We start from the raw sequence: 16148 nt of genomic DNA, 5'->3' as shown, positions 1-16148 counted from the left end.
ATATTATTATTATTATTGTCGTAGCGATTATTAATTTTTAAATTAGCTTCTTGAAATAACTAGACTAACTTTTTGTTTAATTTACAGCTCAGAAGAAGTATATTGAATTTTATATGTTGTACATAAAAGCATACAAGAACTTAATAACCGAAAAAGAGAGAGAACTAAAATGCTATGAGTTGGATGATCTTACAAGTCCCATGAATAAGTCAGTGTTGAAACCGTGCAGACATTTGGTTAGTAACAAGAAGGTAAATATAAAATAACTATAACTTTTCCTTTTGTGTTATAGACAAAGAAGCATAGCATAATGTAACCACAACTGGGACATCATTTGAGTACGAAGTAAAATAGACTTATATAGTCTCCCTAACATTGACAAACACGTCGGAATGGAACATTTTCAAATCGGTTGAAAGAACATCCGATCAATGAAACTAGTACAGATTTTTAGTTGTGATTTTTATACTAACTTGAGGATTCTGAATCCCAAGGAACTATTTTTGAAGTCATCTTTCCATGACGTTACGAGAAATATGACCTCGAAGTCTTTGAAGCTGCTGAACGGGACGTTAAACTCAAAATTAAGTCAACTCGATGTATTTGAAGCACAGCTGATCTCAGTAGTAAAAGTGCCCAGGCTTGGATGCGTTTGTCATTGCATATTTTCTAATAATATGAGAATATTGAATCCAGTAAAGCTATTTTAAAACTTGTTCGTTTTTGGGGTCACGAGAAAATTGACCTCAAAGTTGGGGTCTTGAAAGTCCCAGTTATGCTAATAGTGAACGTTCCCTTGCTTTATTACATTTCTAATTACAGTTTCAACGAACTTAACAAGTTTGTTACTGAATTCTTTATGTGTGTGTGTGTGTGTATCTGTCTGTTATTTGTGATTTTTTTTTTTAAATTTTAAGTCCTCCACTCGATAGAGCATGAAAAATTATTTAAGAACTTGATGGAATTATTCGCGTCACTCTTACTGTTTCCGAGATATTGACAAAAAATTTTCTGATTTCGGGAGATTTAAGGAGCCACATCTCCGAAATCATTAGTCATAGAGAGATAATATTGGTGGTGGTCAATACCTAAGAGGATGGTAAAAATTTTGACCACCGTTCCCCAGATACTGGCCAAACAGTTCGGATTTTGGGAGATTTAAGGAGCCATATCTCGGGAACCGTAAGTCATAGAGAGATGATATTTTGCGAATTTTTCAATTTTGAGCCCTCCAATTTGACCACTATAATGATTAATTTCATATTCTTTAAACAGCCGTTTTACACGTTGATTATAAAATTCACCACCTAAATCTGTTTGTATGTTGAACACAGGAAACCTTTTTTAAAAATGTTATTGCTTTTACAATTCCAGAACCATTCTTTGTTTTTAAACGGAACACATTATGAATATTGTGAAAAATATCAATACAACATAATATATATTAGTAATTATTATTATACTTGGAAATATTTTGCATATCTACTAAATCCATTTGTAATGTTCGTTGTCTTCGTAAAACAACATTTCGTGGAATGTTTTAACAGAAGTCTTAAAGAAAACATGTGGCAAAAATTTAGTAGTAAAGGAAACTATAAATGGATAGATATATTATAAGAATTATGTAATGATTATAATAATAAAGTACATAGAACAGTTGGTATAAAGCCTGTAGAAGTTAATAAGAAAAAGCTAATTTTTTGAAATTCGTTCTGGCAATGCTCTTGGAGCATTCCCAACTGATTTATACTCTTTTTTATACTTTTTATTTTTAAAAAAATGTCTTGTATGATTAAGTAGTGCAAGTTTTAAAACATTCCACTGCATTCAGCACCCTCAAATTAGTATAACAAGTTCAATTAATAAGTATTCGAACGTGGGTACTCTTTGCCACTAGTATAAGCGATACTTCAAAGGAGGTGGGCTGATAAGGGCCATTTTTCGCCCATCAGGCCCGAGATATGAAATGCATGGTTTTCAATAGTATACCTCATAAAAATAAAAAAACAAATATATTTTGACGGAAAGCGCTATAAGTGAGATGTAAAAAAAATAAAATAAACAAAGACGTAAGTCGTGTGTTAACGAAGGAACGTAAACACTAATGTCATGAGTTGGAATCCGAGAAAGCAATAGTAAATAGAACACTAACGGCAAGAATAAGAAGAATGAAGTCTACTACGACTATGAGATCAATATATTACATCGGAAATAATCAAGCATAGATAATAATCAGACAGCTGGAGACACTTGTAGCTAGTTTGCAGATTAGGCATCGTGCTTGCTGTCGTCATCCGAATCGCCACTGGACCATCCTGCAGGCGGCATCTTGTAGTGTATGAGTATATTCTAGACTTGGTTTCTTAACTGCGCTGGAATTGTGGCGCCAGTAACCCAGAAACCATAGTACGGAAGCAACATGCGCACAACATCCGACGACCCGTGCGCCTACTTTACATTGGCAGTATCGCTGTATGTGTGCGATGTTGCTTTGCTCTGTTTTGATCCAAATATTATAGGTTTTGGATCTTATGTGTCGTGATCGTACTTGAACTTGGAGAACAGAAGCATCGTCATGATGTATGTACAGAGAGTACATACCTTCGTCACTTAAGTGCTCGTGAGTGTAAGATTGGCTTTGTTTAAGTTGATATATGCCAAGAGTTAATGGCCGTAGCTCATCCCAAGTTAGCCGTGGAAAATCTTGAAGATCTGTATAGGTTAACTTAGCCCAAATTGCCTTTTTCTCGCGCCCAGCCTTGTTGGTCGACCATCTGTTTTAAGTAATTAGGTTTTTAACTAAAGCCAGCATCTACTGAGCGATTGTTTCGTCATCTTCGGTGTTGTGAATCCTTGTAGGATAGAAAGCATTGAGAAGAACACATATAATTCGCACATAGTCACCAATATAAGGTATTTGCGTATTGGGTACCACTTTATCCAATGTGCGCCAGTTTTTCAACTGTCCATTAATGGCTTCGACGACCCATGGAACTTTCGTCACAAGACGCTCTTCGTTAGCATCCGCTGTTGTAAACTGTGGCTGCTTATTGAGTAATCTAGGCATTTCAGGTCCGAGACCCATTTCTTCCAGAAGTGTCAAACAATCACGGAAGCCTCTATCAATAATCAGAACATCCTTTGGCTGCAGCCACTCTCTGATATTGTGTGCATCTTTTTTAAGATATGAGTGAGTATGTTAGCGTCATTGTTCTTTGAATCCGCGAAGTAAGATCCAAAGACATCCAAAATGTAACCTGCCGTCGTGACCAACATCATAGGCTTCACCAAAGGTTTTCCTTTGTGTAACGAGAATGATCGTCGCTGAAAGGAATAGTGGGAGCTCTTCTGGATATAAATGTACGTGCCATCAGAAACAAGTGTTACAGTATCATTGTCGTCGTCGGAAATGAATAATCGTGGTGCTAAAGGCTTCGTATGGTTTCAATAACCTTGTATTCCGTTCCAGGATATAGTGGAACAAAGTTCTGCATAAAAGCCTCACGTGCAGAGTGCACAGAAGATGATATTCTTCGTTTTCTGACATTGAATAATGTGGACAGAATAGCATTCGAGAGACCCGTTCGAAGCTTACAAGTAACACTGCCAAACAAGTACGAGAGGATCTCTGTTGAGGAATGCATTTTGGACTTTACTAGGTCATAAATACAGTTAAAATCAGACATTAATATACCCATAAGAGTATAATAATCGGAGTCAGAAAGTTGTCCCGGTAAGTCGAAATCGATACCTTTCTTCTGTGCTACCTTTCTGATATCGTTTATTAGACTTTCAATATCTTTGGCAGACATTGTTGTCTTCTCACTTACAGGGCGCACAGCTTGCAGAGCCTCCTCACAGAATACGGACTCCGTAAGATGCGTTTAACAGCAGCGTTTTCCCGACGAAATATAGATTCCCGTTTCTGTAAAGGCCTGCGTTTGAGCTGCTTTTGGTACAGCCACTAAGTATTTCTTACGCTTACGTATTATACAACAGCTATTAGAGTAGTGACAACGAGGTATTGCTAACTCTATGTTAGGACTCTTACAGGTGGTGTCAACGGCAGTACTCGTAGACGCACGATCTCTTTGTACAGCAGACGAAGGCATAGGAGTGCTTCATATATATATATATATATATATGGGGTGGGGTGGAGGGTGTTTGTGAGTATGGGTATGTATTAGCTTGGATCGGATGCATCAGGTAGCTATTGTTGGTCGTTGTTTTTCATCTTTCCCTCAGTATTGCAATACAACGTATCAATGAATTCCCATCGCTACTTCATTGACGGGTGGTATGTATGATTCTTCGATATATATATATATATATATATATATATATATATATATATATATATATATATATATATATATATATATATCGGGTGTTGCAAAATAACTGTTACAACTCTTGGGAGGTGACTCCTGCCACTGAGACAAGAAAAAAAGTTCTCTTCAACTTTTTGCTATCGGACATAGTTTCAGATCTACAAGGTGCCGAAAGCGTGGGAAAATGACTTTCGGACGCCAATAGTTCGGAAACTATCCAACATAAAGAGGGCGGGTAAAAAATTCACTGAAGAAGTCATACCTGCTCTATTGAATTTTGCATGTTTCACAATCCTACCGTGCACGCGCAAGGGATTCCCCAAAGGAACGTAGGGAGTCCCGGATAATCTGCCAAATGAAACTTGGTCTAAATGGATATGAATTGATAGGTTTTCTACCAGGTAACAATAATTCGTTTGTCTTAAGTCGATATCTGGAACAAATACAAAATGGCGGACACCTTCATGCCCGTTGTGTGTGGTTGCATAATCGCCAGGTACGGATGCCGGCCAACAGTGACGTTCTGAGTATTAATTGTAGCGAATTTGTACTCAAATGCTCTAGAAAGACATCTGGAGTGTCGGTAGAGCATAACAGATGAAGCAGGGTGATTCACATGTGTGGAAACACTTAACGAAAAATGCCCAGAAATGCACTCGTACTCAGTAAACGTGAGTTCAAAGCGTCGGAAATGTAAGGATTAGCGTCAAGAACATGAAAGCCATTGCCGATTCACCAATAATATTCCTTCAAACCGATGCAATATGATGTGCACGGTTGCATACCAATAAGGATGCAACAACTGAGGCCAAGTTCATATTGTGCAATTGGACTCACAAAGAAACTGGGTAAACTAAAGGAATGTCACTAGTGGGATCGCATGATCGATATTGAAATGTGGCCAATGTGTGTGTTGATATCAACATGTAGCTGATGGCCAAATGTCAACATGTCCCACTACTGCTGGGACATCGTCCTACGTGCGAAAAATAGGAAAATAACTACTCGGGTCATGAATCTGAGGCCGTGGGCTCCCAGTAGGATTGGAAACTGGGACCACGCGAACAAAAGCGAACGCTCTAGCCCTGAGATTCGAAGGAGCCTCACTTTCTCTGTATTCATTACTTTGAGAAGTACCCACTTGGTTTGGCAAGCCCTCTTGTACAGCCTCCCGACATACTTGTGTGTTTTCTTTTGTTACTCCTATTGCACAGTTGTAAACAATCAGAGCTTTAAGACGTTTCTTACTATTTCTCATGTCGTTTTATTTTCCATATGTATGGTGTTGCAGCTGTAGTGTTAAATGTGCCAAATCGGTTCATTTTCGTCTTTGTCTTGGCATGTGCACTGTGTGTAAGATACGAATTTCTGGAGGTATTTTCCTATATTTCGAGTACGTCATATGTCTCAGAAGACGTGAGACATGATATAAGTTTGTTATTTTCACGCTCAATCAGAATTTGAACCATGCATTAAGAGATTTCTTTTCATATGTGTCGACTGTGGGACAATGTCCCAAACAAAGGGGGGCATTGATACAATCGTGTTCTAGTTACGTTCTACCAAAAGGTGCACCAGATGTAATAGCAGAAAGTACAACGTTATTTTCCTAGTTTTCGCACGTGAGACGGTGTCCCAGCAGTAGTGGGACATGTTGACATTTGGCCATCAGCTACATGTTGATATCAACACACACATTGGCCACATTTCAATATCGATCATGCGATCCCACTAGTGACATTCCTTTAGTTTACCCAGTTTCTTTGTGAGTCCAATTGCACAATATGAACTTGGCCTCAGTTGTTGCATCCTTATTGGTATGCAACCGTGCACATCATATTGCATCGGTTTGAAGGAATATTATTGGTGAATCGGCAATGGCTTTCATGTTCTTGACGCTAATCCTTACATTTCCGACGCTTTGAACTCACGTTTACTGAGTACGAGTGCATTTCTGGGCATTTTTCGTTAAGTGTTTCCACACATGTGAATCACCCTGCTTCATCTGTTATGCTCTAACGACACTCCAGATGTCTTTCTAGAGCATTTGAGTACAAATTCGCTACAATTAATACTCAGAACGTCACTGTTGGCCAGCATCCGTACCTGGCGATTATGCAACCACACACAACGGGCATGAAGGTGTCCGCCATTTTGTATTTGTTCCAGATATCGACTTAAGACAAACGAATTATTGTTACCTGGTAGAAAACCTATCAATTCATATCCATTTAGACCAAGTTTCATTTGGCAGATTATCCGGGACTCCCTACGTTCCTTTGGGGAATCCCTTGCGCGTGCACGGTAGGATTGTGAAACATGCAAAATTCAATAGAGCAGGTATGACTTCTTCAGTGAATTTTTTACCCGCCCTCTGTATGTTGGATAGTTTCCGAACTATTGGCGTCCGAAAGTCATTTTCCCACGCTTTCGGCACCTTGTAGATCTGAAATTATGTCCGATAGCAAAAAGTTGAAGAGAACTTTTTTTCTTGTCTCAGTGGCAGGAGTCACCTCCCAAGAGTTGTAACACTTATTTTGCAACACCCGATATATATATATATATATATATATATATATATATATATATATATATATATATATATATATATATATATATATATATATATATCGCAGAATTTCATGCCATTCTGCGACTGGTTTTCCTGATCGCACTTTTACTCATACCACTTTCAGAAATGACAGGCCTTCTCAATACTCCAGAACGTGCTGTCTCTATTTTTACTGCCCTACACACACATCCGCGCAAACAATACATTTTCTTTATATATTTTATTGACATGCTGAGCATGTATTTTCAGTCACAATCGGTAAATAACATCAGAGCTGGAGTCTCCAGTTAAACTCGTACATTACAGCGTATAAACGGTAGTCATCGCTCTATACTCTCGCGCAATACATTTTGTTCTCTAATAGGTAGAAGGACACACTGAACCAAAATCAATTAGTACTCATATCAAAGGTTACACAGCGTTATATTATGACGAGTCAGATTTATTTTGGTTCATCGACTCCTTCTTCCCATAAGCCTCCATCAAAGACAGCAAACAGTACCAAAATGTTGCAAAACGCTGAAACGAACTCTTTTCGGGCACTCATTTCTATGACTTACTATTTTCTTTATCACGTATCTATTATCTTTATATATGTAACATATCTTCTAGTATAAAAATACATTACAAACTTGTAGGAATCGGACACTTCATTTTTCCGTTGTCTGATGGGCGAAAAATGGCCCTTATCCGCCCACCTCCTTTGAGGTCATGCTTGTCAATGCATCGTGGACTGATAAGTTTTGAAATGGTTTCTTTGGATTCAGCGTCTTCAAATTAGAATAAAATGAGCAATTAGAAATTTGTCGATACCTGGATATTTTTTATTAGTGGAATGATTAGACATTTTTTTTTCAGTAAAGTTTACTGATTTGATTGAACTTCAAGCAAGATCACGGAAACACAGATTTTTGTTTAAAAAAATTATTAATAAGAAGAGAATATCCTTTACAGATATTCCAAAGGGTATTAAAAACCGATATATGTTAGTATCATGCACCTGAATTGACTTAATTCAGCTTATGATTTGCCGTGATACATTTTCGTTGAATCTCCCACGGTTATGCACTGACAGGTAAGGAAGCTAAAATGATGAACTGAGAAATTATCAAGAAATGGAAGAATTTAAGAAAACACACAATCACAAACGTATATGCTCTGGGATCTAATCTAAGGCCTCCCGTACCAGAGTTAAGATGGCCTCCCGTGCCTCTGGGACTCTGTAGAATGAAGCTGTAAATTAAGGAAACTCTTGCTAAAGTAATATATGTTGTAAGTAAAAGTGAAAGGTAACACTATGTGCATCTAAAATTACCGTATTTTATAACTGGAAAGCTAGAGTATTCTGCAGCCAAAGAATCAATGCTGGCCACCTTGCCAGGAACATTTCTCTTATTGGTTCCTATGACATACATGTAACATATCCATATGGACATACTGTTCCATCTGAATTCTCCATGAGTATGCGGTGGACCTTGGTAGAATGTAATAAATAAGAGTGGCATATCCTGACAATATGATGGCATAAAATAAAAATGTTACATTTGGTCATCCAACATTATATCGGCATCCACCCACCGTAGTGAGGCAAACTGGGGAGTCACGTGAATAAAAGACGTCTAGAAAGCTCCTGATACGCCGGGTAGCGATAGGGCGACGCGTTCGTCTCAAGGCTGGACGTAGTTCCACCAATCGCTAACAGATGGCGTGGAGCGGCTCAGGCCCACAAATCAGGCCGTTACGCGAAATGTTTTTTTTTTTTTTTTTAATTTTTATCCAATAGTATGAATGTGAAGCTATGTGGATTATACATTGTCAAATCATTATATTGTTAAGGCAACGAGTTTGTAGATTTTCCTCAGAAAGAAGAAAGCGCTTTTTTTCTCTTTACCAACTAAACTACTTTTGTGAGCATCTATTTTAATTAATTTCTTATGTAAAACAATCCATAGCAGAAACTTTCTTTTAAAATTAAGAATATAAAGGCTTTCTTCACACTAATTTCTTGTAACGGAACTATTTTGCTTAACGTAAAATTTCTTGCTTGATGTTTTTGGAAGGAAACCTTAAACAGTTTCACTACTAAGGAATACTTTTAAAGACTTCATCAGTGTTAGACTTTAGTAACGATACAGATTTGACGTAAATTTTATAACAATACATTCTCAGAATACTCTCCTGCTCCGAACTGGAGAACGTCCTGATGGAACCTCTTTTAGCCCGTAAGTACTCCGCTGTCGCCGTAACTTTCCGTTCGACCGCCTCTCCCGATTGTCGCTCCCTCTACCTTCTTGGTTTATATTTAGTGTGTATGCGACAATTAACATCGTGCCATTGCTTTGTCCGCAATCTATTGTTTGGAGTCTGAGAGACTCCGCGTAGCACTAATGTGACAAAAACATGTGTAGTACCAGTCTTATTACAGACAATTACAAAATATGCATATTTACGTAGAGTTGATCCTGTGTAACTCCTAGGATTGCATTGGTTGGATCTTATAATGTTCAGGGTAGGAAGTTTTATGCTTTTAGCATGGGGGTTTCGTTTTTAATAATAGACATACTCTGTTTTCCTTTTATTTACCACAACATGGTGTTTTTCGTAGGCTAGATATTAACAGCATAGGATGTTTCAGGAAACAAAATTTATTATGCACCAGAAATGCTATGAATTATTTAAAAGTCTTTTTCCTTGGCTGTCATGTGAAATTAGTATATAAGTGTTCAGATTAACTTACAATATTACAAGAGTTAGGATAAGAAAAAGAGTTGATTTTTGAGTTGATTTTTAGTTTAACGTCCCTTTCAGCAGCGAGGCTATATGAGACGTGGACCTACTGATTAACGTGGAATCCGAACCACATGAGCTCCCGCCGGGAAGAAAAAGAGTAAAAGCAAAAAGAAGGAAAACGTATGTAGGAGGCACGTCCACAAAATAAGTGTACTAAGGCCTTCTCGCGGGCAGAAGATAAGGCCTTCGCGATATCAGAACAGAAAAATCGTATGTGAAAACGAAAAGGTTACCGGAAGACTGTGAAACATGGAAGCTTCTCAGTAGTGACAAGTGACCTGCCAATGATGGTAGAATATCTATAATGAAAATGAAATGAAATGAAATCTTTGAGTTTTACGTCCCGCGGTTATGCCGGTTAGGCTAAAGGAGACGGTGATTATGAGAAATTAGTGAAATGGTGGAATGAAGAAAGTGGGAGGAAACGGGAGAACCCCGAGAAAACCCACGCACACGGTGTTTGTCCACCACAAAGTTCACTTGGCGGGAGAATATCTATAATGATGATGACGTATTGTAGGTTTTTCTTTCGGTGATGTAAACAAGGTTACAAGCTCAGTTTGGTAAAGGAAATGATGTCACTTAAAAATAAGTCAAGAGTTTGCGCTGATTGATTGATTCGTATTTACGTCCGTTGTCAGTACTGAGGTTATAAAGCAGAAAACCTATAGTTTAGATTGGAATATGAGTAGTGAGTTCGATGTTCTTCCAGAGAATTTTGCTTCGTCTACCAAATGTAGCAAGATAATCGAAGAGGGATGTTTAGGCTGGCGTAGATGAATGTAATACCACGACACAAAGGAAACCAATGTATGGTCAGCATTGTAAGTTCAATATAATAGTAGTTAAACTTATCAGTTTTAACTTGGCTGCTCCCGTGACCTCGTTGACTTGGAAAGAGGCTCATACAAGATGTGTTTTGTTTTGAGGTAAAGTTTAATCTTAAAGCAGACGTACTTTGTACAGGAATATTTTAAATTAAACTCATATTATTATTATTACTATGCAGGTGTTCTTCCAATATAAAAAGCATCAGGAAGAAGAGAAGATACGAAAACTGCAGATCTTCATGGATGAACATGTAAGAGAACTGATGAGACTCGAATGTTTACTCGCTAATTATCGATACGGAAGTAACGTAAGTTGAGAATAACAAACTAAGAATAGAAACTGTGCTTGTTTAATCTACAGGGTGGCCCAAAAATAAGTATACAGTACCGTACTGATTAGCTAATTGCATTTTATATCATTTCTTATTGTTATCCTTCAGGTAGATTAAATTTATTATTTGTTCTTAATGTATTTTTACTTACATCTTAAGCTCGGAAGAGCCGAAGCAAATAAAACCATGAACTAGAATGTTATACTTGATCAATGCAGGGGTGTATACTTACTTTTGGGCCACCCTGTATAGTAAACTTCGCTACCTAGCTAGAAGATTTGGAATAATAATGTATATATATATCAAAGTTATGCGTACTTGGGACAAATTTGTCGGGCTATTCAAAATATTAATGGTGTCGGGCCAAAAAATAGGATTAGAAATCATATTTCTCGCCTTTCGGAATCTATGGTCATGTTAGCCGATCATGTTCTATGATGATCCTCGGCGATAACACTGCTCAGAGAATTAGAAAGGAAGAAAGGAATGAGGAAGGAAGGAAGTGCCATGGGATTGTTATGTGAGGACCATTTCCCTATTTGTCTCATGTGAATGCCCAAACCCCTAAAGAAACTTCACTCAGAATGTCTAATCTGAAAAAGCTTTTACACTTTTTCGACCGAGTCTTTTCATTAGGGTTGCCAACTGGCCTGTTTTTCACCGGTCTGGCCGGAAATATTCATGTTATTTTGATTCAAGCCGGTGACCGGTACAAATTTCTTACCAGCCGCTTTATGACCGGTTTTTTCAAATTTGTATTTAGTTCGAGGCAATTCTATCTACTTCAAAGTATGGATTTAAAAAGTAACTTCCACTCTGTAAATCAAAACTGTCACTTTTCACCATCGGTCAATGATAATTTTAAAGAAATGATAGGGACTCTATTAGGAAAAGTTTGAAATTTACTTGTAATTAATTTTACACATTTATTAAGAGTGAAAAAGGGCTTCTTAAAGCAATTCCTTGTAGTTGAAGTACAAGTTTAAAAAATAAATTTAATTTCCCAAATCCAAAATTGTCACGTAAAGATTAATATACTTTCGTCCATCTATATCGATAATTTTAAAGAAGTAGCAGTTACTGGTAAATATAATAAAATGATCAACGCCGATTTCAGTTTCTCATTTATAATATAGTGCAGCGTTTCCCAACCTTTTTCAACTCGCGGCACACTACGGGTGTAATTTTAATTATCGCGGCACACTCATTTGTAAATTTAAAATACCGTGTTTTTTTCCCCCTATGATTACTGATCTCCTTCTCACAAAGAAGAAAACTCGATCACTGGTTTCCCCGTGGTAAATCATTTAGCTTATTATTTCATTCTAATTTAAAAATAGAAAATAACTGCAATGAAATATAGGACTCAGGTTTTTAAAAATACACTTGTTTTTTTTTTTTTTTTTCGAAAACTAGATCTAACCTTTCACTAAGAAGGAAGGTCAGTAAATAACGAACGAACAAGCAAATCCCTTGTACTTTAAAAGTATAAATGTAGGTAATTTGTATGCATGTTTACTTTGTCGAAAGGATTGAACAAGGTCGTCCATGTTGTGGTTTCCAAGGGGGGGGGGGGCAAGTATAAGCGACATTTTAAATATAGTTTCAAATTTTGCTGTAAGTAATGTAAACATTCTGTTGGGTTTTCAATATTCCCAAGTACAATTTCCTCTTAGGGGGCGAGCGCCCCACCTTGCCCCCCCTGATGGGCGCCCTTGGGATTGAATGATATTTTAAAATTTCAAGTTATGAAATAGTTTGAAAAAATAAAGAAGCAATAATGGTTATAACAATGATAACAAGTACTTTTTTTCGACATTAAAAATGTACAGAAAAGTAACACCGTATTAACACGGTTAATATAGGTCTACGTTACAATTTTTAAATATTACACAAAGGTTAGAATTGTTCAATAATATTCTCTACAATGTAACAATTTTTCAATAAAATCTATTGAAGGTTGCAATTGTTTATTAATATTTTCTAATATATGAAGATTACAATATTTCAAAAATAAGGAAAACAGTTTGGTGTACGAAGCAAAATTAATGTGCAGCTTAAGTACAATATTCTTTCATAATCTTCTTCAGTTGTGAATAGTTGATAAACACACCCTCATATCGTGTTCCGGAGTTAACAATTGTGACCTGTTCTTACACTTGATTGTATTCATTGCAGAAAATCCTGCTTCACTTAAGTGGGGTGTAGAAAAAGGAATAACAACTTTCAAAGCCTTTCTAGAAATAGCTGTAGAAATGTCTAAGAGTCTGCGGCAAATAAAATTCTGTTTTCGAAATACTACCTGCTACACTGTAATGTATGCACAATAATATATTACAATTACAGCATTTTTTTCCATTGTAGATAATCATAGCAATGTGAAATACGAACATATATTTTCTTATTTCTTGCAATTTGGTTGCTATAGAATTAATAATTTTGTTTCGATTTCCTCGCGGCACACCAGCGGCCCGTGTGCCGCGGCACACCGGTTGGGAAACGCTGATATAGTGTATTGTCTCAAACAAATAAATGCATATTATCCGCGGGATAGTATCTTCCCCGTGGCTGCTAAAAAAACACAATACTACACATTATCCCATATCATTTCGCCAGTAGATTTATATTTGTTGATAAGTTAAAACAGTATTCCTGGGCATCGTGGCGAAAAATGTATTTGCTTTTTCGTGCATTGCACGAAAAAGACAGAGTGAACGCAATAAAAACGAAACAAGGAAAAAATACATGCGATGTAAAGTCCTTGGTCTCATTCGACAAAACACTCAATGTAGCGCTTTCCTTGCAACCAGGTCTTGATGTTGTAATCGGTAACATAATCGGTAACACTGTGGGCTCCCGTTCATGGGGTCCTAAGGTTGATTCCTGCAAAAGTCGTACTTTTTCTTTTCTTTACAGCAATATAAGCTTTTTAAATTATCCAATTATCCGAGAAAAGGAAACTGTATAGACAAACAATATTTCACTTTTGTATTTACATTATCGCGAAGAAATATGATCATTTCTTGCAGTTCAAACCGTAGATAATAAGTCAGTGAATAATGTTTTTCGGTCTTTTATAAACAATGTTTAGTGTGTTGTTGTCGGCAGATCTCTACACTGTAAGCCTTAAAATCTCAAGTATCTGATGAAAACAGTGTCCATTTTATTATTATTATTATTATTATTATTATTATTATTATTATTATTATTATTATTATTATTATTATTATTATTATTATTATTACTAGAACGACAAAAGAAGGAAAGAAAAAGACGCATAGTCGAAGCTATTGATAGAAACAGAAGATATATACTTTGTGTTAAATTCTTTATAGGTTTAACGGTTAGCGCATTTTCTCCAAGTATTTTGTTTTCATCCACGATCATCAGCTCGAATCCCATACCCTACTCTGCCTTTTTTAACTTTCCAGAAAAGCTGGGTTCTGTCAATTTCTTAAACAGCAATGTTTTGTTCTAGTAAAATGTTGCTTAGTATTATCGTTTTCATTCTAGTTTATTTGAATATTTTCAAATAATCCAGAATTACGTCCTTTAAATAGAATATTACAATTATCAAGAATTTTATTAAAAGATGAAACTTCCTTTCTAATGATTATGCTAACCGGATGGGGAAACTTATAAATATTTGAAATGGTAATTAACATATGTCTAAAATTTAATGAAACATTACTAAAATAAAACATTTACTCCGAATAGTCTCTGACAGTTATTTGCAGAAAATGGACACAAATGGTGAACATAAATTATTAGTTGTCAATTAAAAGTGTAGTAGCGATAGTTCTAAACCCAAGTAGAATGTTCACTCTTTGCTTCATGAAAATAATAGACGTTTTACAAAAATAATGATCTTTTGACTGTATCGTAAATACTTTATTAAATAAATAAATAAATAAAATACATATTATGTATAGTTTAATCACCGTGACTCGATAGCTGATTGCGAGGATCAAGATAATGAATATTACTACAAACTGTTACAATGCTAGGGGCCGAAGTAACCCAGTGGAAGCCGGTTGGGTGTTGCTGAGCAGCCTGAGGTGTTAGACTGTAGTGTTTTCAACAGCTCGGCTCACGGCTGAGTCACCACCGAGCCGAACCGAGAAGTGAGTCGGGCCCAAACTCACCCTACCGAGCCGGCTCGAGTCCTCGGCTCAGTTGGACCAAACCGAGCCCAGCCAATGGATCACCCCAACGGAGCCACCTCGAGGTGACGGCTTACCTGAGCTCAGGCGAACTGAGCCGATGGCTTATTCCAACTGAGTCGACTCGAGCCAATGGCTCACTTGAGCCGAGCTGAACAGAGCCAATGGCTCACCTCAGCCGAGCCGAACAGAGACAGTGTCTCACCTGAGTCGAGCCAATGGCTATTCACAACCGAACTGGCTCGAGCCGATGGCTCACCTGAGCAGTGCCGGTGGCACACTTAAGCTGAACCGAGCCAGCTCGAGCTGTTAGCTTAGTTGAATCTAACCAAGCCGAGCCGGTTGACATCATTATTAGACATAATTGTAAAGTTTTCGACTCTCTCTGAAGTAGGAAGGGAAGAATTTCAATTATCCTCAATGTTTCTGATTCATGTCCCTGTCGTTTCTAGGAGTCCTGAAATTTGATTTCATGAAATGTGAAATGTGATTTAAGTCAGGAAGTTAAAAAAAATTAGGGCGATCACCCCTGGTGCATAGAGTCCCTGGTTCAATCACAGCTCGCGCCAAGTGAAGTTTGTGGTTCACACAGCGTGTCTTTGGGTATGTGCGTGGGGGGAGGTTTCTCGGGATTCTCCTGTATTTTCCCACTTTCTTTATTCCATCATTTTATTGATGTCTCATAACCACCGCCTCTTTTACCCTAGTCGGCATAACTATGGGGTGTAAAACTTAGATTGCTTTTTCTTTTTGTTGTTAGAGGTAAATAACTGTAAATAATTGTGAATAGAATTTCGTATCCTCAGATAAAATATTAGCTTTAAACCCTTCCCGTTGGTCTAGAGAGTTGCACGTGCGCCTTTGGTGTATGCGGTTCCGAGTTCTATTCCCGCTAGATCGCAAAAATTATAATCTTTTCATTTATTCATATTAATTGCCTATCATTTTAACCTAAAGAAAAAATGAAATGAGATCTTTAAGTTTTACGTCTCACGGTTATGCTAGTGAGCCTAAGGGAAACGATGACGATGAGAGATGAGTGAAATGGTGGAATGAAGAAAGTGGGAGGAAACGGGAGAACCCCGAGAAAACCCACGAGCACGGTGTTTGTCCACCACAAAGTCCACAAG

General features: G+C 37.2%; 1 protein-coding gene across 1 annotated transcript in view; it reads left to right on the top strand.

Moving 5' to 3' along the window:
- LOC145682202 (uncharacterized) overlaps positions 1–16148 on the top strand; it is a 93379-nt gene that overhangs the window by 28063 nt on the left and 49168 nt on the right. Inside the window, exons 5-6 of the mRNA XM_081753786.1 lie at positions 88–251; positions 10703–10831. Coding sequence (XP_081609912.1) covers positions 88–251; positions 10703–10831 — 293 coding nt within the window. The remainder of the gene's footprint in view (positions 1–87; positions 252–10702; positions 10832–16148) is intronic.

Source organism: Thermobia domestica, chromosome 3 (assembly GCF_964235325.1).
Source record: "Thermobia domestica chromosome 3, izTheDome1.hap1.1, whole genome shotgun sequence".
Classification (NCBI taxonomy): domain Eukaryota; kingdom Metazoa; phylum Arthropoda; class Insecta; order Zygentoma; family Lepismatidae; genus Thermobia; species Thermobia domestica.
The sequence above is the reverse complement of the archived record's forward strand: the minus strand, read 5'-3'. Positions and strand labels throughout refer to the sequence as shown.